The sequence below is a fragment of the Zalophus californianus genome, chromosome 11 (assembly GCF_009762305.2).
Source record: "Zalophus californianus isolate mZalCal1 chromosome 11, mZalCal1.pri.v2, whole genome shotgun sequence".
Classification (NCBI taxonomy): Eukaryota; Metazoa; Chordata; class Mammalia; order Carnivora; family Otariidae; genus Zalophus; species Zalophus californianus.
The window spans coordinates 8,630,485-8,653,900 of NC_045605.1; the positions used below are offsets into that span (position 1 = coordinate 8,630,485).

At 47.0% G+C, this 23,416-nt stretch overlaps 1 protein-coding gene across 2 annotated transcripts; it reads left to right on the forward strand.

Moving 5' to 3' along the window:
• Window positions 1–2,053: 2,053 nt before the first annotated feature.
• LAYN (layilin) lies at window positions 2,054–23,416 on the forward strand. Of its 2 annotated transcripts, XM_027580584.2 has the most exons (7): window positions 2,054–2,326; window positions 5,347–5,644; window positions 11,317–11,474; window positions 15,038–15,070; window positions 15,693–15,776; window positions 17,974–18,070; window positions 20,118–23,416. In XM_027580584.2, the coding sequence occupies exons 1-7, from the start codon at window positions 2,242–2,244 to the stop codon at window positions 20,479–20,481; spliced, it is 1,119 nt and encodes a 372-aa protein (XP_027436385.1). In that variant the 5' UTR covers window positions 2,054–2,241; the 3' UTR covers window positions 20,482–23,416. The 2 variants fall into 2 exon arrangements, with proteins under 2 accessions (XP_027436385.1, XP_027436386.1); XM_027580585.2 differs by lacking the exons at window positions 2,054–2,326; window positions 11,317–11,474 and adding an exon at window positions 2,798–2,992.

The window sequence follows — 23,416 nt, forward strand, 5'->3', positions numbered from 1 at the left end:
TTCCCCAGTGGACACCTCTCTGCATTACCATATATAATGGTTGGTATTGCTGCAACAATCTAACAAAGTGATCTAAAACATTTATTATTGCTCACACATCTGCCGGTTAGCTGGGGGTTTGGGTTGGCTGATCTAGGCTTGGCCAGGCAGCTCTGCTTCAAAGTGCCAGCACCTAGGGCAAGTCTGCTTCTCACTATATGTCTGTTGATTGACTGAGGCCCCTCTGCTCCATGTGTCATCTTCTTTGGGATGTACATGGTCCAGTGGGATAGCTGAGCTATGTTCCTCTCAGACAGCAGCCGAGAAGCAAAAGAACAAACAAGGACAAGTGAGGCCTTTTCCAGTGTAGGCTCAGAAACCGCTGACTCACTCGGTTGGCTAAACAAGTCACATAGTCAAATACAGAGACAAGGGGTGGGAGATATACTTAGTCCTTTTAGTAAGAAGAATTGCAAAGTCACATGGTAAAGGGTGTGGATACAGGACCTGTGCGGACTGGAGTTGCAACTGTAATCTAGTACATGAGGTTGACCACATACCTTAACAAAGGCAATGTGGACCAAGGGCCAGAGTATCAAAGGGAGAACTCAGGGCACAATTTAATTATTTGGGCCAAGGTAACAGCTTCCCCAAATTGAAATAGGTGTTGTAATATTGGAAATACCTCCTTTTCAATTGACATTAAGTAACCAGCCATCTGCACCCTTGCATGTCTATCTGCCCCATCAAACCTTCCCAAAACTCTTAAGGTAACACCAAGAGTTAATTGAAACTTAGATGAAGGAATTGCCAAAGTTCCACCTAGACTTTAAGTGAAGAAAAGCAGAATATCAGATGCCAACTCAGGGGCTTCCCTCACCGTGCAGTCCTCTCTGTCTTGAGAACCAGGAGTTTCTAGAAAGAATGCATGTTGGATATGAGATATTCTAATTTCAGACATAAAGATGGGTTGTAAATCAGCGTGCCATAAAGGTCAGTCCTCACCCTGCTGATGCTTTTTTCTGCGGGAGCAGTTCCTCCCTACAGCATCAGCTGATACTGAAATAGATTCCCCTGCCCAGGACTATATTCACTCACTCCTCTTCCTCTAGGATTGCAGTGGCTCCAGCTGAGACCAAAACCCAGGAAGTCAGTGGTCCAGACGGGGCTTCTGCAGCCATTCACAGCAGCCTGGTGTGGGGGAAAAGGCAGGGAAATCAGACCCACCTTCTGCCACTCAGTACTTCAGTTTTTGGACAGAAGGCTCACTTTATTACTTGAGCATCTTTGAAAACATTGTGTTTACCACAAGAAGCTGATGGAAACAGGAGTATTGTGGCAGTTTCAAAGAGGGAGCCCACAATGAGGGCTGAGCTGGTGAGGAAGGCTTTTCCACAGAGAGGGACCATTCTTTCCTAGGGAGGCTCCTCTCCCTTCTACCACCAGCCCAAGGCTGAACAATCACCCCCACCTCCCAACAGGTGCCCCGCAAACGGCAGGGATTATTTCCTTGCTGAGTTCAGAGACACCCTTTGGCTTCGGGTGGAGCTACTCTCTTCTCAGCCAGAACTCCAACTCAGCCACCTCCTCTGGACGCTATCCACGCTGCCCCATAACTTGCGGGCCAGGGGCACACTGCCCACGTGAGCATCTTTCTTCGTATCCGCCATTCCTTTCTCAGGGGTGGCGTTGAGCACCCAGACTGCTGCCTACCGAGCCCCAGGGAGGTCTCAGCGCCTCGCCTCTCCCACTGGCTCACACTGCAGAGCCCAGGGCTCTGGGTGAATTTGGCCATGGCTGCGAGGAGTGGGGTGGAGATGTGGCCCTGTTTTGAGCCACAGTGCCTCTCTTCATCAGATTTCAGAGAGGCCAACTGGGACATTACTGGGCCTCGCGCCCTGGGCAAACGCAGGATCTCCGCGGGAAGCTCGGAGGAGGCGGGGCGGGAGGGAGGCGGGCAGGGAGCTGGCTCCCCTCCTCTGCTCGCTCCCCTCGGGCGGGCCAGGTCTGTGGCGCCGAGGCCGCCGGAGGAGGCCATCAGGGGCGGGCCAGCTGCGGGGCTGCCCTCCCCTCGGTGACGTCCCAGGGGGGCGGAGGACGGCGCGCTGGCTCCGCGCCCTCCCCGCCTCCACCGGGTGCCCCGTCCGTCGGTCCTCGGGAGATGCTGCTGCCGCCTTTGCATTTGCCGTGCACGCCGCTACGGGTCCGTCCTCTCCACCGCCGTGGCGCCGCGGTGTCCGAGGGCGCACCCGGGCCGGGGCCATGCAGCCGGGAGCCGCGTTGCAGGCCATGCTGTTGGCCGCGCTGCTGGCGGGGCCCCGGGGTACCACCGGTCGCCTGCTAAGCGGTGAGTGAGCGCGCTGGGGCGGGGGCTGGTTCCCGGTCGGGCTCCGCAGATGCACCCACCTCACCCCAGCTGCTGCGGGCCGTCGTCACGGCCGCCGCACCTCTTCTCTGGCCCCCTGCACAGGCGAGGGGCGTCCTCGCCTACGCTAGTGGACCCAGCCCTCCCGCGCCCCCTGCTTGTAGGGGAGCCGTCGCCCCGCGGCTAATGGCAGCGCGGGTCCCTGCTTATCCTGGAACACGCGAAGTCCGTTCCCTCCCCCAGAGTTCCGGGCGTTGGGGGACGTAGGCTAGGTGAGGCAGTGGGCAAATCCTCCCCAGGAGGCTCCCCCTCGGCCGGCCCCACTGAGTGCCGCGCAATAGTTGCCTGGACCCCGGCGCAGGGGCAGGCTCACCAACTCTCCTCCAGCCCACGCGGGAGGTCTCCTGTTCCCGGAGACCACGGGTACAGTGGGGATTCTGGATCGGCTGTGCGGTGGGAACGCAGCCTGTTACTCCCGGTCTCTTCTGGGGGGAGGATGGCGGGATCCAGCTCTGGAACCCGAGCGCTTAGAGATCCAGAAAGAAGCCTAGTTAGTTCGGGAGAAGCCCCGCCTGACTCAGGGGAATGACTCTCTGCTTCCTTCCTCCTGTCGTGTCACTGCAGCCTCGGACTTGGACCTCAGAGGAGGTACAGTGCTCTGGCTTCTTGCCTCTTCTATTTGTTCTGCATGTCGGGGAAAGGATGTCCGTGCCTCTTTCTCAGGTCTTCGGGGCGCAGACAGATTGGCCAAGGGGCTGGCGGAGAATGACCACCTCCACTCCGTTATCCCGGCTTGCAGAGCTGATGGAAAGGATCTAAAGTGTGTTTCAGGATGGGGGTGGGCTGCGAGGCGGCAGAAGGGGGGTGTGTACATGAATTAAGCTGCCGGGATTAGGGCTGCATGGGCTTTGTCCTGGGTCATGGGGAACAGAAGCCCCCGCCCTTCCCCTTCCTGCAAATAAGAAGAGAAAGACACTTCCTGAAGGCAGGGGAACCAGATGCGCCTCAGGCATCCTTCCAGCTCTGGCGCTCTCTGGCACTCACCCCTGACTTGCCATGTGTGGCCCGGCTGGACCATACAGGAAACCCGTTGAAGGTGTCATGTTTTCCCTTGATAAACCAACAGTAGAAAAAAGGGGGACTGCCAGTAAATTCAGCTCCACCTTATGTTATGCCCATGGCCAGACTGAAGGTACCTGGAGCTCATTTTCCTTCTGCTGCCTCATTTGGAGCCCCCTTGAAGGAATCACAATAGCAGGGCTGGCCCAGGCTTCTCCCCAGGCAGCATGCCAGCGACAGCCTCCCTAGCCAGCGCCCCCCTTTCTCTCTGGAACAACGTCGTAGTGAAAATGTCCTGTTTTTGAGGCCTCCTAATTTGCTGATGGGCCCGTCCTGTTAGAGTTCTAGCAACAGCAGAAGAATAGCAGAGAAAGGGAGAAGACGCAAAACTCTTCTAACTTGTTGCTTATCGAGAATTTCCTTACAAAAACGATAAAGGGAGCAGTAGAAACAAGACTTCACAGGAGTCTCCTGGATTATCTGCATGTGCTCTGTTCCCATTTAGCACTGAAAATGCAGTTAACTGTGGGTAGCCTTTGCCCCGGATTCTGGTCAGTGTCGGGAATGGTGAATGCTCTCTGGTTCCCTGCACGGCTGCAAAACAAATTAGGAAAACGAGAACATTCCTTGAGGGCTGGGAAGAGGTTCCCAAACCAAAATCCTTCATCCCTTTCTCTGCGGCAGCAGTTCACACCCACAGCCCACAATCGGGCTCTTGCCTTGCAAGGGACTTCCGTTGTTGAAATTTGGTTTTCACTTGTACATTTGGGTCCAGAAGTATATGCTCTGTGCTTCTGCAGGCTAGGAACTGGCATTGTGGTTTCTGTATTCCCAGCACCTAGCACAGTGCCAGGCACAGAGTGTATATGCAATACATGTTGATGGAACGGAATTTGCACGCAGCAAGGTTTCACCCAGATGCCAGCTTGGGGGGGTGGGGTGGGTGGGTATGTACCGGTGAACAATTTGTCCCTCCTCAATAGAATCCCATCCATTTGACTGAGATGGTATTCAACCCTTCCAGTGCCAGTCCGATAAGACATGTTACATAAGCTCCCAAAGCAGCCTGAAACTGAGGCGGAGTGGGAACTGGGCAGCATAGTTCAACGGTTAGGGGCTTGACTCTGTAATCAGAACCACATGCCAGGGAGGGACACGGAGGCCTTGTTATAAAGTAGCACTGATAGCTATGTGACCTTAGCCAAATTACTTAATTTCTCTGAGCCTCAGTTTTCTCCTCTGTAAAATGGGGCATAAACAAGAGCTACATCAGGGAATTACTATGAGAGTTCAAGGAGAGAAGGTATAGATATAAATGTAGACGCCCTTAGCATAGTTCATGCCCCACGGTGAGAGTTCAGCAAACCTTATCTGTGTCTTTAGGCAGGATCGGTCATAGCAGAAGACCCCATAGACCTGATGCTCTTAGCTTCTGCTTACACCACAGCCTGGGCAAAATCTCAGTCCTACTATCCGGGCAAAGGGTTCCAGGATGGAGGAGCCCACCCCCAACTTCAGAACATGTCTCTTACCTGAAGGAAGCACCAAACAGAGAAAGCTGCCTATAAACCACACTGTCCCCTGAGACTTCCTGATGAGGTGGAAGTGTTATATGTGTGTGGCTTTAAGCAGAACCATAAATCTTCAGCTACCTCTCTTTTAAAGGATAGTCAAAAATGTCTGCTTTTCAAGACCTATAATGGAACCCAAACAAAACACGGAGTCCCTACACAATACAGTCATCAGAATTTAAATCACTGCATCTCCAATGCCAGAAGGGGTATTCACATGCTCTGAGAAGCTAAATGACATCATACAGTCCACGGATGAGTAATCAGGATTCCTGCCTGGGGGTAGCTTCATGCCCAGGCCACCGAGCATCCCTGCCCTGGGATACTTTGGGGAGTACTGAAATAGGTTGGCTTTTTTTTTTTTTCTTCCAGGGCAGCCAGTGTGCCGGGGAGGGACACAGAGGCCTTGTTATAAAGTCGTTTACTTCCACGATGCTTCTCGAAGACTGAACTTTGAGGAAGCCAACGCAGCCTGCAGGAGGGATGGGGGCCAGCTAGTCAGCATTGAGTCTGAGGATGAACAGAGACTGATAGAAAAGTTCATTGAAAACCTCTTGGCGTCTGATGGTGATTTCTGGATTGGGCTCAGGAGGCACGAGGAGAAGCAAAGCAATAGCACAGCCTGCCAGGACCTTTATGTGTGGACGGATGGCAGCACGGCAACATTCAGGTAAGTGCGGAGAACCCGCAGCAGCTCACGCGCTTGACGTAACTCACAAAGGAGGGAGGCTGAATCCGCAGTACCCGGTCAGGGGAGAAGAGAAGGCCCAGCCAGGCAGAGCCCAGAGGATAGCACTGGCCGAAGCAGGGAGGTGAAGGTGGTCAGTCAGCCTGGCTCTTTGCCCACCTCATGTCCCAAGAGCTCTGTCCAGGAAGATGTGGTCCAGAAGTATTGTTTTAGCAGCACATGATGTTTGAAGTCAGGGGTTCTGGCTATCCAGCCTTTTGGATTAGAACCCCAGTGAGAGATTGAAGGTCTGTGGAGCTAAGACTCAGACAGGGAGTGGGCCTGGATGGGCCAAAGGGGGACTTAAGGAAGCCTACATTTTGGAGGACCGTCCTAAACCCACAGCATCAGGACTCACTCATTTCACACCCCACCCTGGCACCATGGCATTGCCATTGTCCCTCCCTAAGAAATGCAGTGACATGGACAAATATCAAAAGATATCAAAGTTAAAAGGCAGACATAAGACTGGGAAAATGTAACAAATTACAGAGAAATTATCTTTTTCTGATAAAGAGTCTAAGTCATTAAGACACTAAAAGCTTATGTAAGTCAATAAACTTCAAAAGATAAAGAGGCAAAAGACCTGAGCAGCTGAAAAATGGAAAATCTAACTGGTAAATGCTCACATGAAAAAAAAGTTTAAACTCATTATCAATCAAAGGAATGCAGATTAAAATATATGTTTTTTACCCATTACCTTGAAGACAGCAGATCAGCATCTGTCGAAGTCTACCCATTATGCTAATCAGATCCACATCTTCCACCTACGTGCCAGGGGTGGCCCCTCCAGGGTGCTCATGGGCTTCTCTTCCTGGAAGAAACTTTAAAAAGGAAAGTTAGTGGGGCGCCCTAGTGGCTCAGTGGGTTAAGCGTCCCACTCTTAATTTCAGCTCAGGTCTTGATCCCTGTGTTGGCCTCTATCTGGGCATGGAGCCTGCTTAGGATTCTCTCTCTCCCTCTCTCTGTGCCCCCATCGCTAGTTTAAAAAAAAAGGAAAGTTAGTAGGATGAACTTCACTCCCCACCACTCTAGCTGGTCCCAGGGCCCCAGCTGATACTCACCGACCTCCCTCCTCTACTATCCAGTCCAGAGTCCCCTCACTGTCTGCTCAGGGAGCCTCAGTGGCTGACCTTGTGGCAGCACCCAGACCCTCAGCCCTGAGGAATGTGAGGCCCCAGTCAATTTGCACTTCTCAGGCTGGGGTGACTGCACCTTTCCATTTACCATCGAAATGGGGTATGTGAGGACCCACAGGAACCCAAGTAGATAACCTGGAGGCCAAACGTATTTCTTCCTACCCCGAATGGGTGACAGCATAGCTACCTCCTCCTGAGATTAGGGCCAGTTACCTCCTACAAAGATAACCACTGCTCTTCTTGCCTGCTGGTCTCTGGACACAAGGATCCCAGAGTGCCCAAGGGGCAGCCATCACTCAAGAGTTTAATAAGACTTTTCCTATATCTTCTGGTGGAAGTATTTTGCGGCACCCAGACCCCTGTATTCTTACTCTTGGGGACATGGGATGATACAAAGGTCATTGATTCAAAGCGTGCACTGAGTCTTGGAGGATAATGCTGCCTCCTTGCAAAGTATTCCCTCTAAGCTAGTTCTTCGGCTATGTTGTCAACAAATTTTTCCATCATTCTGTCAGGCTAGCAACTTCCAGATGGTGCAACATGTGACATGACTAGTAAACCCCTGGCGACCAGCCTACTCCACACCTCCTCCGCTATAAAGTAGGTCCCTTGGACTGATGAGGTGTTGTTTGGGGTTCTGTGCCGGTAGATCAAATAATGGATAGTGGCGCTGACTGAGGCCCTGAGGCGGGAAAGGCAAATCCATACCCGGACTCTATGTCTATTCCTGTCAAAGGGAACCATTGCCCCTTTCAGAATGGAAGGAGTCCAATGTAGTCAACTTGCTACCAAATGCCAGGTTGGTGTCCTAAGGTCGGTGTTCCTTCAGGGATTTAGCTTTGGTCTCTGTTGCTGGCAGGTTAGATGTTTGGCCGGAGCTAGATCAGTCTTGGTGAGTGGAAATGGATCCTGCGGACCCCATGCATAAGCTCCACCCCTTCCACCATGGCTACTCTAGTACGTGTCTGTTGTGCGAGCACTGGGGCGACCGATCACAGGCTGGCTGGCGTCCACTGGCTGAGTCATTTTGTCTCCCTGGCCGTTCAGTGCCTCTTCTATGCTAGATGCTTTCTGGTGGGCTTAACATGTGATAGATCCTCATACTTTCTGCCTATTCCCATACGTCGATTCACATCACATCACGCTATCCGAGAGTTCCCCATCCCCAATCTTCTTCTCTTTCTCCTTTTAGACTCCTGATCAGCTGGCCAAGCTCTTGCTTTACCCCTGAGTCCTCATGTATTCTAACCTCCGGGAACGTCTCATTCCATGCAAGGCAGTTAACTAGGCATACCATCTAAGCTGCAGCCATGGGGAGGATGTCCTCTTACCCCTTGATCTTTCAAGGCCGATTCTGAGTGCGGTCATAGTGCAGTTGCTGTCCAGTGGAGCTGTACTCCCATCCTTGGCTGACCCATCCATGAACCAAACTCGGGCAGCCTCTGTCAGCCAGTCATAAGGGATTGATTCTCTTATGCAGGGATAGGTGTAAACTGAGGGAGAGACCTTGGAATGACAGTGGGAGATGCCATGGCAGTTTGCTCTGCCTGCTCATACAGTGCTCTTTGGTCCTGGATCTACCTCTTCCATCTTAGAACGGATGGCTTCTGGGCCTGCCCAGCCGGGGACTAGGTGTGTCTGACAGTACCGCACTCACGATGGGCAAGCTGGATCGCACGGTCTCTTGGTGCTTTTTGCCTAGTAGCAAGCCAGGAGTTGTTTTGCAAAAGGTGATTATTTCTCAGCTACAGATGACATGACCTTGCTATAGAATCCTAGGGGTCTACATTGTGATTCCCTCATTGGGGCTTGCCACAAATTCTCTATGGCATTATTTTTCCCATCACTGATACCTCTACTAATAGGATCTCCTAGACCGTATGGCCCAACTGACAAATCTGCTTATACCACAGCCTAGAACCTGCTTCAGGGTCCTTTTTACCTCTGGACTTCACTCAAAGCTGGCTGTCCTTCATGTCAACTGCTATATGGGCCAGAGCAGTAGTCCCCAAGCGTGAAATAGGCTGCCTCTAGAACCCAGGGAGGCCTACTAGGTGCTATGTATCCTTCTTCACATTATTGTAAGATGCTTCAAGATGCAGTATTTGTCCTTTAATATGAAAGGGATGTTCTGGCATTCCCTAGATCACTAGCAACTGACATCTCTAACCCCTGGACACATGAGGGTCTTACTTAGCTTACCTGGTTCAATAGCATGTCAGAAATATAGCAGACCAGTGTGATTTTCTGCAAGATGTCTAGGTAGTCCAGGTCTCCTCATACCACCTTATGACAGAGAGTTTGAAAATTAGTATAGGCCTGAGGCAAGACCATAGATGTATACTGTTGTCCATTCCGAATGAATGCAGACTGTTTCTGATTCTCATTCTGATAGAAAATATTGTGTTCACCGGATCTGCACATTACGTAGCCAAGGGCCTGTTAACCGGCTCTAGCAAAGATACCTCATATGGCACAGCAGCTGTAACTGAGACTTCTACTTAGTTGTGTTTATGCTACTCTAGTATCGTCCTTCGGGATCTGCCCGGTTTTTGCAGGAGCCAGACCAGTGAACTAACTAGAGATATGGTGGACACTACCCCGCCCCCGGCATTCTCTGGCTCTTCAGGGGTGGTAGTACTTTCTGTCATCTTCCCCTGGATGAGATACTGGTTTTTTATTTATTACTCTGGAGAGGGTGGGGAAGAGTGCAGTTTCAGAAACTTGCACTTGACCTAGTCCACTACTGTAGCTCTTACCTCATAGGCTAAAGAACCAATGTGGGACTATACCAACTACCAAATATGGCTGTTCAAGCCATGTGTTTGGGGACTGGGCAGATGACCACTGGATGGGTCCCACCATGAGCTGGTCCTGGGGCAGAACTCCATTTACTACCTGGCCTCAATATGCCCCTACTCTAATGGGCAGCCTTGATGACATTTCAAGTTTTCGAATATCAATGTCACCTTGCATCCTGTGCCCAACCATTCTTATTGTATTTGGATATTCCCCTTCCCCCAGTGCATGGATACTCTACTAAGTGGCCATAGGTCCCTTTGGGAGAAGAGGAAAAATCATTACCATGTGCACAACTGTGGTGTTGCAGGGTCCTTCCTCCTGAGAACCTGGCCTCCTCTTCTACCAGTGAGTTACAAGCCTGGTAGCTGGCTTGAGTCCACGACCTAGGTGCCAGGCATAAGATTCCATCCATTCTATCATCTGTGAAATGAAATAACATAAAGCCATAAGGTCATTGGGGAAGAGAACAAGGCAAGTCAAGGTAGGAGGTCCACCACCTGGGTTGGAAAATGGCCTGGAGGCAAATAATGGGTCAGAGCCCAGCCTAAGTCAGGGCCCCCAGTGGTCCATTCACAGCATCCAAGCAGTGTTGCAAGTTCAGTTATTGTCCAGGCAAGTTCAACCCAGCGAGTGTAGCAAAGGATCTTCTCTTTGGTGGATGGTAACATAGCACTCAAGCAGAGCCATACTGAGGTGCTACAAGGAGACCTGTCTCTCAGCTGCCTCCTAAGAAGGGGCTCTGACAAGATCTGGGAGAGCAGCAGGACCCAGCTAAATAATCTGAGCATCAGGGCAAGATCTGGGCCTCAGAAGGAAGCAGCTCAGGTGGGTAACCGTAACCCCGCAGACTATGAAGCCCAGCCTCGAGTCAATGCGTGCAGTGAGTGCTCACAGCATTTAGACTCTCTATGGACTCCAAGGCCTTACTCTGGCATCATTATATCCAACTGGGTGGTAGCACCATTTAATTCCAAGTATCACTGGGTAGTGGAGCTCAGGCTACTAATGCACCCCATCCAGGAGCAAGGAAGACAAAGACAAGAAGTCTGGCCACAGAGGCAGAAGGAGGGGCTCATCTGCCTGATGAAGTGGAAACAACTTAAAAACTGAAAAAGACTATGTGGCCCTTCTGCTCTCGTCCCCACCCCCTCACTTGCTTTGACAGCTTCTACATTCTGGAAAGTCTTGCTCAGATGCTTGCATTTTCCATTTATTTCCCGGGGCTAGAAAGGCAGTTGTGATGGTTGAAAAGCACAGAGAGATTTGAGCAGGGCAAGCTCTGGCTGAGATAAGCCATGCCTCTTCTCAGTGCATCTGATTTCTAAAACAAAGAGAAACAGAAGCCAGTTAGCAAAAAGCAAAGAAGAAATAAGATCATCCAGACTGGCCCTGCTAGCTGCTTTTTCTCATAATTACTTTGCAGATATCATAGGGTGATATATTCCTCCCTACAAAGAGGTTGTGGTAAATGTCAGATGATTGATCTCGATGTCCACATTAGAAAGCACATGGTTCCACTTATTGGCAGGACTCCAATTCCTGCCTCTCTCTGTATTGTCTTCCAAAGCAGAATCCTAAGTTGGTGGCTCAACGGAACTTGATGGGCAAACAAAGGTTTTGAAGTCTTGGGGTTTCCTCCTCCAGTGGTCTCCATTGTTGACCCCTTCCCTACAGGAACTGGTATGTGGATGAGCCTTCGTGCGGCAGCGAGGTCTGCGTGGTCATGTACCATCAGCCATCCGCACCTGCTGGCGTCGGGGGCCCCTACACGTTCCAGTGGAATGATGACCGATGCAACATGAAGAACAATTTCATTTGCAAATATTCCAATGGTAATGAATCCCTTCCCAAGTTACATGGTTGAATTCGCAACTTCCTCTCTTACTTCATAAGCAGCTGCTAGTTCCCAGAATTTGTTACATGGTCTCTGAGAAAGCTTGCTGCAAATACTAGCCATGTTAAACACTGGCGAATGCAGTGACAATTCCTCACTGAGGAGTACTCCTAGCCAGGGAGGGGAGTATCTGATGCCAAGAGAAGGGAAGGGTCTAATTTATGTATGACAAAGCGAGAATTATGAGAAACACAAGGAACAAAAATCCCTCTAAGTGGACAATCACAAGTTCTTATTCTTTCCACATGTGAGGTTGGCTGTAGGAACTTGGGAAAAAGAAGAAATTTGAAAGGGAGCTGGTCATTGTTCCTGGGTCTTCTAACAGCCACATGACATGATTTTCTGGGGCTTTAAGGAAACGGCATAATGACCAGTGGAGGTAGATGATGGAGTACCCTGATTTCACTGACATTGGACAGATAGCTGTCACCTTGAGGAGCAGGCTTAAAACACCCTCTAGCTATGCCTTGCAAATTCAACTGGCATTTGCTTCTAGATCTGTTAAGTGTTTTGAATTGGCTACAAGCCTGCAGTCTCACTCTGCTGGGGTTTCCCAAACTCCTCCCTCATAACTGACTTAGATCTAAACTTGAAGTGAATTGAATTTTGATCTGTCCCTGAAGTTTCTCAGATCCCCGAAGCCTCCTGATGGGTCCAAGTCCTGCACCGTCTCCTGGCCAGAATAGAATGACTTGTTAGTTATATCTAGTTAAAGACTAAGTAGTCCTAAAATCGTTTGAATTTAACTGTTTTTGCTGTGATTTTTGCTGCTACAAGTTGTTTTCCCCACCCCCTCCTTCATCCTTCCCCTGTGGGCTCTGTGAAGTTGCCCAAGAGCTCTTAACTGCTGTTCCCTGTGCTTGGAACATTCCTACCCTTTCTCAGACAACTCATTCTTACCTTTGGGGTTTACACTGAACATCATCTTTTCTCATAACACAGCCAAGTGCAACAGGTGATTGTGGATTTGAACCTGGACGATGATGATGGTTTCCTATAAAGGGCAGTATTAGGACGATTGGCAGAATTTGAATAAGGTCTGTAGATTAGGTAATAGACTATCAATGTCGATTTCTTGGTTCTGATCACTCTACTATGGTTACATAAGAGCCTGCCCCCCACCCCAACTTTTTAAAAACATACTGAAGTAATTAGAAGTAAAGAGTAACCATGTCTGCAACTTATTCTCACAAAAAAAGTTACACGTGTCTGTATGTATTTTTCGTACATGTGTGGGTATACACATAGATATAAATAAAAATACAGATCCATAGACATAAATATAGAGAGATAAAGAGAGACAGAATAAATAAATGAAATCTGATAAAATCGTGACGTTTGGGTGAGGCTATATGGGCACTCTTCGTACTATTTTAGCAAATTTTCATAAATCTGGGATTTTTCAAAATAAGAAGTTAAAAAAATTTCCTTTGGGAAACCTTCCAGGGGCCCCTCAAAAGCAAGTTAGGTTTTCCTCCTAGGAGGATTTTAGCACCTCACACACACGGTACTTTAACTGCCTGTTTATAAGTTTGTCCCTTTCACTACATGGCTGGTGTGAGGTCTAAAGTCGTACATGTTTGACCAGTTAATCCCTGCACTTGATGGGCGAGGGGAGGGTCATCCAGTGCAGTTCCAACAGGATGGCACACCATCTATTATGCCAGATATCCTATTATCTGGCATAATAGATGGCAGATCTATCTGGGCAAGGGACTGGTTGAATCACGTCTAAAACTGGACTTGACAACATGACCACGTAGAGTAGGTGCGTGCTAACCAGACCTGAACCCTTGCTTAGTTCTGGGGTCTGCTAAAGGTGTAGGCGTCTTCAGTGAAAATCAAAGACAAATCAGCTGAGGCAACGCATCGCAGATGCATTGCAGGGACTGATGGAAATGCTGCATTAATGTGCCGTGTTTAATGCAGTTTTGCACAGTGGATTGAGCCATAGAGGGACAAGAAGATGAATAGGTCATGTCATGTTATTGAATATACTACATAATATAATGTAATATCACAAAATTACTATTTGTTAATATCATCCTGTCTTTCCGTACGTTATGGCCATCCTATAGCGTTTAAGAGCCAGAGAGAGCTGGAACTGTTCTCATCTGCTATTATATCGCCACTACCCTGCACAGTTTTGGTCTCCTTGCAATTTTAATTTTCACTTGAATTTATCTGGTTCAAATTCCAGCTCAGCTACTCACTAGCTGTGAGATTTAGACAAGTTATTTAATCTCCCGGTACCTCGGATACATGGCGTACAAAATCACCAGAATAATAGCAAGTACCTCATAAGGCTGTTGGCAGGGTAAATCGTGTTTGTTTTTATAAAACACTTAGAACATGGTGATGTTTCTATCGTATAGAAGGCACTATATAGGTGGGGCTTTTAAAATAAATAAATAGATTTGCATCACTTTGGTGTACTTGCGTTCCCATGCACAGACACACTCTCTCTCTCTCTCTCTCTCTCTCTCTCTCTCTCTCTCATGGGAAGAGGATTAAAACTTTCCTTCAGAAGCTTCAGAATAGCCTTGGCATCCTGGCCTTAGGACTGTGAATTCCAAAATCATGCCCTTTAAGGACCCCATCCCTATGAATCCCAGAGCACTTGATGAGCATGAGAGATTTACTACCAGTACCTTAAGGGGACACTCCCAGCCAAAGGTAAAAACATTCAATGTAGATTATTTGTGCAGCCTGATTTTCCTGAGGCTCTTTGAGGTATTTAAAAGGACTTGGGTTCTAGATCACCAGTGTCCGCCTTGGGGCTGGCGGTGGTCTGCTTCCCTGCCCCCAACCACAGTCCACTCCTGGGAGATCAGTGTTTGTTACCCTCTAAAACATCCCCAGCGGGAATTGTTAAAATGTCTTTGACTGCTTTAAAATAATCCAGGCCTGAGTGTAGCTGGGAAGGGGTAGGGGTTACTTTTGAAACTAGATTAGCCATATGTTGATAAGGGTTGAAGCTGAGTGATGGTACATGAGGGTTCATTCTAACACTCTTTCTATTTTTGTGTATATTTGGAAATTCCCGCATTTAAAATTTTAAAATACTTTTTTTAAAAGATTTTATTTATTTCTTTGACACACACAGAGAGAGAGAGAGAGCACAAGTAGGCAGAGCGGCAGGCAGAGGGTGAGGGAGAAACAGAATCCCCGCTAAGCAGGGACCCCGACGTGGGGCTCGATCCCAGGACTCCGGGATCATGACCTGAGCTGAAGACAGCCGATCAACCAATTGAGCCACTCAGGCGCCCCTAAAATTTTAAAATACCTTTTAAAAAATACCCAGGTAAAGCTGGGGGAAGGCTAGACTTGCTGCAAAATTTCTTTTGACTTACTAACCCAGATCTTGGCATCTAGTAACACTAAATAAAGTTTATCAGATGAGTGAATGAGTAAATAAGTGGATGCCATGATCTGGCCAATTTCATCCAGATGGCATGGAAATTTAGTTACTATTTTCATATTTGTTTCTTTCTGCCACAGAGAAACCAACAGCTCCTTCTACAAAGCCTGGAGGTAAGCCTATCATTTGAGATTTGGGTTAATCTGGGCTGTTTCCCAGGCCCCTTTTATGGGTTTAGAACCGTGTGTTCTTTAGAACAGATTTTCCAACAGGAAGAGGACTGGTGTGAAGTCAGACTATTTAGAGAGATGTATGCCACACCCAACCTTGTCAAGTAGTTCATTAATCTCTCTCTCTGGTATTGCCCATTTCTCCCAAAGCTGAAAAGCAACAACCACAAATTCAGTTTGGGATGTGACTTGTCATTATTGACAGTATGAAAGGAATAATTCAATCTAATGAGAAAAGAGGTGAGCCACACGGATAATTTATGGTCCTCGGAGTGAGTCATTGGCCCAGGCCTTTGGCACCTCTGCATTCTATGTGCCTTGACACCAGCCACCTGCTGTCTGTTTCACTACAGGATTCTTGGCAGCGAAACTCTCACCAGGAAGATGAAGACAATTAAACCTGTAGGCCAGCAAATTCAACCCTTTACTTTTCTATGTTTATAAATGGCCTGGGTCAAATTGCTACTGTCTTTTGGTATCCCCCCTACAACCTGGTAGGACCTCAGAGATTATCTGGATTGTGAGGCCTTCCCCGGGGTTCTCAAGTGAATGTGTCTGCTTCCAGATGAAAGAACAGGGCCAGCAACACCCATGCTTCCGGAAGACACGGGGAAAGAAGATGCCAGAGAGACATTTAAAGGAAATGACGGTATGGACTGAACTCTCCTGGGGAAAATCGATGATGGGACTCTCTTGATCACAAATTACCCAAGATTATATTTTCTACTTTGTTCTTTCCCTCAGCTACTTAAAAAACAAACTAGACAGGGCATCTGAGGCTTTGCAGAAAGTGCATGCGGTGCTGGGGTTGGTCAGGGAAGCGCCTGGGGAGAGTAGGCTGGCCGGGAGCTGAAATGCCTGCGTGACGACGTGGGAGGGGGTAGAATACCCGACAGTCGTGGGGGTGCGAGTGGGGCCCTGCAAGAGCAGAAGGCAGGATGTGGGATGCATGGTGTCCGTGCTTGATATTCACTTGTGGAAAGAAAGGAAGGAGACGGGCAAAAACATTTTACAATTCAAATCATAAAGGATCAAAGAAAATGGGGTGATAAATTAGAGTGCTAATGGAATTTCAACCTCGAGCCTCTCATCACCTTGAATGTTGAGAGGGAGATCTGGGTTTGTGTCACTGGACATTAAAAAAGCACATCATTTCTCTGTGCTGTAGTGTCCTCTTTTGCATCACAGAAGTAATGCTGTGTTTCTCACCTGTCTGAGAGCATCACCGTGCCCATGAAATGAAATAGGGTATTGTAATCCTGCATTTCAGTTCTGACACCCGCCACCCCAACTTAGGGCAAACCCCACAGGTGAAAGGCTCCGTCCCCCACAAGTCTGCCCTCCCTGCAGACGTCAATCACAAGTTCAGGGGTCCCCAGGCCACTCCCACTTCTGATAAGCTGGCTACAAATCCGGAGGATGCCCACGACCCTCTCAGTTGTGCTAAGTCACAAAATGGCTCACAGAATTCAGGAAAACACTAGACTTAGGACTGCATTTTATTGTAAAGAATCCAAATCAGGAGCAACCAGCAGAGGAAATAGATTGGGTAAGGTCCAGGAAGGTCCCATATCGAGATGCATAATCACCCTCCTGGCACATCGATGTGTTCACCAGCCAGAAAGCTCCACTGAACTTTGGTGTGCAGAGACTTCATTGAGGTGTTATTACAAAGGTATGATTGATTTGGTCATTGGCCATATAATTGAACTCAATCTCTAGGGCCCCCCTCAACCATCCTGAGACCCCACCCGTCCCCCTCCTGTGACATCTCATCAGCATAAACTCTGACGTGGTCTGAGGGACTCGTGAATAACAGAGTTACTCCTATTACCTGAGAAATTCCAAAGATTTAGAGTCTCTCTTCCAGGAACCAAGGACAAAGGCCAGTCAAATTTTTTTTATTATACAACAGATAAAACATGTTGAAAATGCTTTGAAAAAAGTACAAAGTGCTGTGTAGAGTTGGGTGGCGTTTTCATTGCTCATTGTTATCATGGTGGCACTTAAAGTGGGTTTTGTTTTGGGCCCTTTGTGTGTGTGTGTGTCTGTGTGTGTGTGTGTGTGTGTGTGTGTGTGTGTGTGTGTGTGTGTGGTTGTCAGGTTTGCAGCCTCACAGGAAAACAAAGCAACAGCTTCTAGAAGGTTGGGAACTTTGGACCAGTGGGAATAAGAAAGGGGTCAGTCGCCAGTCCTTGATTCTTCCTAAAGGCCCATGACAGAAAATTCTTTGGTTCTAAGTCTTAAAGGACAGGAAAGGTCAGGATAGCAGGCCTCTGAATGCCCGCCACAGTCACTGCTCTTGGCCCCAACTGGATCCAATTAGATTTAGTCAGATTTGTTGCGAAGGTTACAATCTGATTCATGTACTTCATGTGACCTTCTCTTTCCTAGTAATAGCACTGAGACTTGCTTCTCTCTCCCTGCCTCTCTCTTCCCGACCCCACCTTGGGAACTCCCATTTCTGTCCTCCGTAGAGCCGAAGACATCAACACTGCCCAAGCAGCCCCTTTGTTAAGGGAGAGCAAGGCAAGAAAAGAGAATCTCTTTCCTCTGGAGAAAAAAGTGTGATTAAAACAGTGCATTTCTGATATTTTGCAAGAAACTCCAACATGTAAACTTCTTTCCTCTATTACTTAGGGTCTTAGCACAGGTAGAAAATGCTCACTCACTGAAACTAGAAGGCTTTGCTAACTGGCTAACTGTACACACATCTCCTTCCGGGAGGATGCTCTTTGCAATACTCTGTGTTGATTATGCTTTTTTAAGCCTGTTCTGAAGTTCATAAAAACATCCCTAGTGCTGATAGTAATACGTTTTGTTTTGTTTTGTTTTGTTTTTTCCAGAAGCTGCCTTGAATCTTGCTTACCTTCTGATCCCCAGCACCGTCCTTCTTCTTGTGGTCATCATGGTTGTGTTTTGGGTTTGGATCTATAGAAGGAGGCAAGTAAAACCTTCATTTTGTAAACCTGTGTATCTTCTGGACTCTTGGAGATTCGGACATTGCTCTGTTTGCTTCATGAAAAGCCACAGCAGCTCCAAGAGAATTACCATTGCAGATTTGAGAGTAAATTCTCTGATGGCCTCCGGATAATCAGAAGTACTAAGCATTTGTGCTTAGTCATGATTAAGAAAGTGATCTTATAGTCTTTAATTTTTGTGTGTGAAAGATTTCAAATGACTTGAGGGTGAAACGGTTATTCACCTCCTTAGTAGCCACACATCGCTCAGCAAAGTGCTTTCATGAATGTATGCTCTCTCTCCAAAAATGTTTGTTAGTTGGGTGAAGGAATAAATAGTGAGCCGTTGAAAAATGACTGTCCCAAAGCCTTCTGGCAAACATCTGAAACAGAATCCCTTTATTCAAAATGAAATAGCTAAAGCCTTTTAGTTGACTTTGCTTTTAATTGAATATACAATTATAGATTGCTACAAAATAGCTACACTAAGTGGCCTAGAGCATCTCTATTTATGGATCGTGTGCCACCATTTTTGAGGTTCCCATAGCTCTTCTCAGTTGCCTTTTTATTCCCCAGCATCATGCCACACATAGAAGAAGGCTGGTCTGCCCATTTTACAACAGGAAAACTGAGTTTCAGTTTAAGATTCGACTCCCTTTGATGACCATTTTATGATGAATTAGTAAGATTTCAATGCACAGTTGACCCTGGAACAACATGGGTTTGAACTGTGTGGGTCCACTTATACATGTTTTGGGTATTTTTCAATAAATACAGTACAGGACTGTAAATGTCTTTTCTCTTCTTTATGACTTTCTTAATAACATTTTCTTTTCTCTCACTGACTTTATTGTAAGGATACAGTATATAATACATATAACATGCAAAATATGTGTTAGGCTTCCAGTCAGCAGTAGACTATGAATGCTTCAGTTTGGGGTCAAAGTTACATGCAGATTTTCAACTGCACAGGGGCTTGGTACGCATAATCCCCTCATTGTTCAAGGGTCAACAGTAGAACCTGCTTCATTTAATAATATCTTCCTTATAGGATTATTAGAAGAATTAAAACAGTTAATTCATGCAGAATGGGCATATAGTAAACACTCAAAAATGTTAGTTCTTACTATGATCCTTTTTATTAGTTAATTCATTTTGATCTAAAAATAGAATTCAATTTAAAAATTGGTAATATATTTCCCAACTACTTACTCTGCAGTTTTTTGTTTTTGTTTTTGTTTGTTTGTTTCCATTTCATGGTCTATTTAGCCCCTCACCAGGAATTGTGAATTGTGACTCTGAAGCTGGAGTCTATCTCAAGGGTTATTAACCTTTTTGTGCCACAGACCTCTGTAGCAGCTGGGTAAAGCCTATGGACCCCTTCTCAGAACGATATCTCTAAATATATAAAATAAAATATATTGGATTGCAAGGGAAGCAATTGTACTGATATAACAATTTAGCAAAATATTTCCAAAACATGAATGTGATTCGGTAATACACGTGTTTCTTTATTAATGCTTCTTTATTTAGTGGTGAGTATAATTAGCATAATTTTGAAGTAGAGATGAGTGTAGAATATTTTAAGGCATCTACGATAACTGTGATGAGATATGAAAATGTCCGTGATTCTGTTGGTGATCAAGTCAAAGATATTACTAATTCTACTCCGATTTATTGCCTACGTTTAGAACGGAAGGACAGGCTAACTTTCACTTGGAGATGAGCTTTTTTTAAATGTGATATTTTTTCCCCATCCAATTCTATCCATGGATGCTCTGGCAGCTCTGGGGATCCCAGGACAACCACCTCTGTTCTATGCTGGGGCAGCAGTGAATGGTAGCTAGGCAATCACTTTCCTGTTTTGGTACCCTACCTCACCCCAGAGCCCTGACTTGGATGTTTCCGCAGGTGAGAAGTGCAGTGTAGTGATTGCTCAGGATGACTTCCTCCTGCCTGAGCAGGAGACACAGGGATATTCTCAATCCCCCCCATCTAAAATACTTGGCTTTGGTTTTCTTTCCTCCTAGGAAACGGGAGCAGCCAGGCCCCAGCACAAAGGAGCAGCACACCCTCTGGCCCTCTCCTCACCACGGGGACTGCCCAGACCCAGAGGTTTACAACATCATCCGAAAACAAAGTGAAGCCGATTTAGCTGAGACCCGGCCAGACCTGAAGAACATTTCATTCCGAGTGTGTTTGGGTGAAGTCGCTCCCGATGACGTGTCTTGTGACTATGACAACATAACTGTGAACCCCTCCGAAAGTGGATTAGTGACTCTGGAGAGCATGGAGAGTGGCTTTGTGACCAATGACATTTACGAGTTCTCCCTGGACCGAACGGGGAGGAGCAAGGAGTCTGGGTGGGTGGAAAATGAAATCTATGGTTATTAGGACACATGAGAAACGCTTGAGCAAACGGGAACAGGGAAGAAAAGAGGCAGCTTCTCCTGTTTTCTACGAGGAAAAGACTCAGAATGTCTATGAAAATGCTCAGATCAGGTCGTGGGGTGAGCCTGTGATCTCCATTAGGCCCTGTTGGATCCCTAAGTTTGGCCATATCCCTTATCCCAGCTTCTCACCCAGATCAAGCTTATGAGAAAGCACCTTGCCCGCGGTCAGGCATGTAGTAGAAAATAAATATCAATTGATGGGTTATTTCTGACTTGCAAGGGACTGTGCTTTCCTTGGCAGGGATAAGGTTGTGGCTGCGGGACTTGGGAAACCCACCTCTAGGTTCCATTTTTCTTACTCTGTACAGCAGCACGTATAATTACAAAGAGACAGAAATTACAGAATCTTTGCAAAGCCCACGTCCTCTGGCATCAGGCGGGCCCGTGCATCAGCGATTCTTAGATGTGTTTTTTTTTTTTTTTTCAAAGAATCAAATCAAATCAAAAGCAGGAAGCAGAATGTTAGTCTGTCTGTGTCTACAGCCCTTCCTCTGCATGTGGCCTCAGGGGACCTCTTTTTCTTTCTCCTCACATCCAAACTTGGAAATATCCAACTTGGAAATACTTTACAAACTGGAACTGAAATCCGAGTCTCGGCTTCCAGGCGTATTTGCGTGCCCAGCCCTGATAGTGCTGTTTATTCTGCTTGCGTGTTCGTTCTACTGAAGCATCAACACAATATTGCTGATAATGGTAATGATTCTTCCTTTTTGCTGTAGGGACCTATTTCAGGTACTTTTGGACTCATATCCACAGAAAAGTTTCTTGGCCTAATACCTGTTGTTTACACGTTGAAGGTCTGAGGGCTCTTATTTAATATCACCAGCAAAGCCCTGCTGTCTTGTTATTTTAAGCTTTCCTCATATATCTTATTTTTTCATAGTTTGTCACTTTGCCTCCCGAGCCCCGAACTAGACAGCGTTAACTGGTCTGGGTCAGAGCAGTACCACGTGCAGTGGATTGTAATCACCGCCCAATTACCCGCCCCACTGGGGCAGAGAGCAGGGTGGACGACAAACTCGTCACTTAAGCCTGCTTCCAGGAAGTGTATTTTGTGGACTTACAACATTTTTTTTAAAGATTTTATTTATTTATTTGACAGAGAGAGAGAGAGAGAGTACAAGCAGCGGGAGCAGCAGAGGGAGAGGGAGAAGCAGGCTCCCCACTGAGTGGGGCTGGATCCCAGAACCCAGAGATCATGACCTGAGCTGAAGGCTGACACTTAACCAACTGAGCCACCCAGGCGCCCTGACTTAAAACACTTAAAGCAAAAAGAGTGACCTCATGGTCTGAAGGATTGGGTCGTTGCTCCAAAACATCGAAGTTCCCATTTTGCTTCAGATGTCCTGGCTCTATAATCTCTCCTTTCATCCCCCTCTGCCGCCCTCCTTGGGCCCCTATGAGGCTGCACCTCCAACAGGGTAGGGATCCTATGTGCCCTGTCAGCATCGTACCTCCTACACCCCAGACCGCACCTGGCACAGAGTAGACAGTATTTGTTGAATGCATGAACACTTAATTTTTCAGATCGATGTAGAGTAGTATATATATACATATAAATATATATATCAGCCTAAAAGTTTGTAGCACCCGTCATTCACACCCTGCCTGAGTTGGGGAGGTCAGTGGGTTATTTTAGTTTAAAAGGCATTCCTTTCGCCTAGGAAGAAGGAAGCGCGTAACAAACAGAAGCTGAATTGTGTTAACAACTTACTTTATGTTGCTGAAGCTGGTAACCAAAGCGTTAATGGGACTAAGAAGAACAGCTGCAACTTTTTACCCAGGCCCCTTTTATTTGCCTTTAAATTTCCCTGACTCTTGACTCTCCTTTGGGGGGAGGTAGAGTTGAGGCTTGTCTGTTGGGCTCCTCATCTGGTCGCCTCTCAGAGAAGCCCTTTCCTCACGGCTTACTCGATGTCTCAGTGTTAGCTGTGCATCAGACACACAAACTTGGGTTTGGGTACAAAGTTGGCAAACCAGCTAGGAGCTCCTTGCTCATGGTTCATCAGTAAGGGAAGTCTGGTGACCGTCCAAGCGGCTGCCTAGGCTCTTGGTCCCAGGGACGATCACAGGGGCCCCACCCCACCTGGGTACCGCCAACCTTCGGCACCAAATATAACTCCTGCAGCAAAGAACTAGTTTGGGGGTTTGGTTTGGACGGACATCTCTTGGTGAGTACTTCATGTGCAATGGCTCGTGACCTTGTTTCTTCTGTTTGGTTCATTCGGTGAAGCTCTGGCTTTTGGGGAGGAACCGATGCTTACTACTGGTACCCAGGACTTCATTTGGTTTGTTTGTTGTTGCAATTTTTGGTATCTTTGAACAAAACTAGCCGTGTTCCAATTGGGATATGGGAAATGACCATTTGATCCCCATATGCAGCCCTTTGGGTTGTATTCTCTAAAATTGGGTAATTTTTTTTTTTTTGCAACACTGCTTGGCCGCAGTATTTGTTAGACTCCTAAGAAAAATGACCAATTAATGGATCTATAAATTATAATCTCATCTTACAATGGATTTGTTTTGTAAAAAGATTATATTTGGAAATTGGGCCTTTAAGATTTTGTTTGCATCATGTTTGTGTATTTGTATGTGCGTCCATGTATGTTGTAAACGTGAGCTGTTTTCTCTCTCTCTGGATGGTATCGCTAAATTTCATTTAGTTGGCTTAAAGGCAAACACTTATAATAATTGGGCATTCTAAAACTCAGAAAAATTGTAACTAACCCAAACATCTTTCAAGTTTATGTGATCTGGGAAAATGTTTGATATTGAAGCTAATTTCAGGTTGTTGGGTTTATTAAAATGGACCTGTCTTTAGAGTTGTTGGCATTAGATGTACAGTTTCTGTTCTACCTGTGTTTACTGGAAGTCAG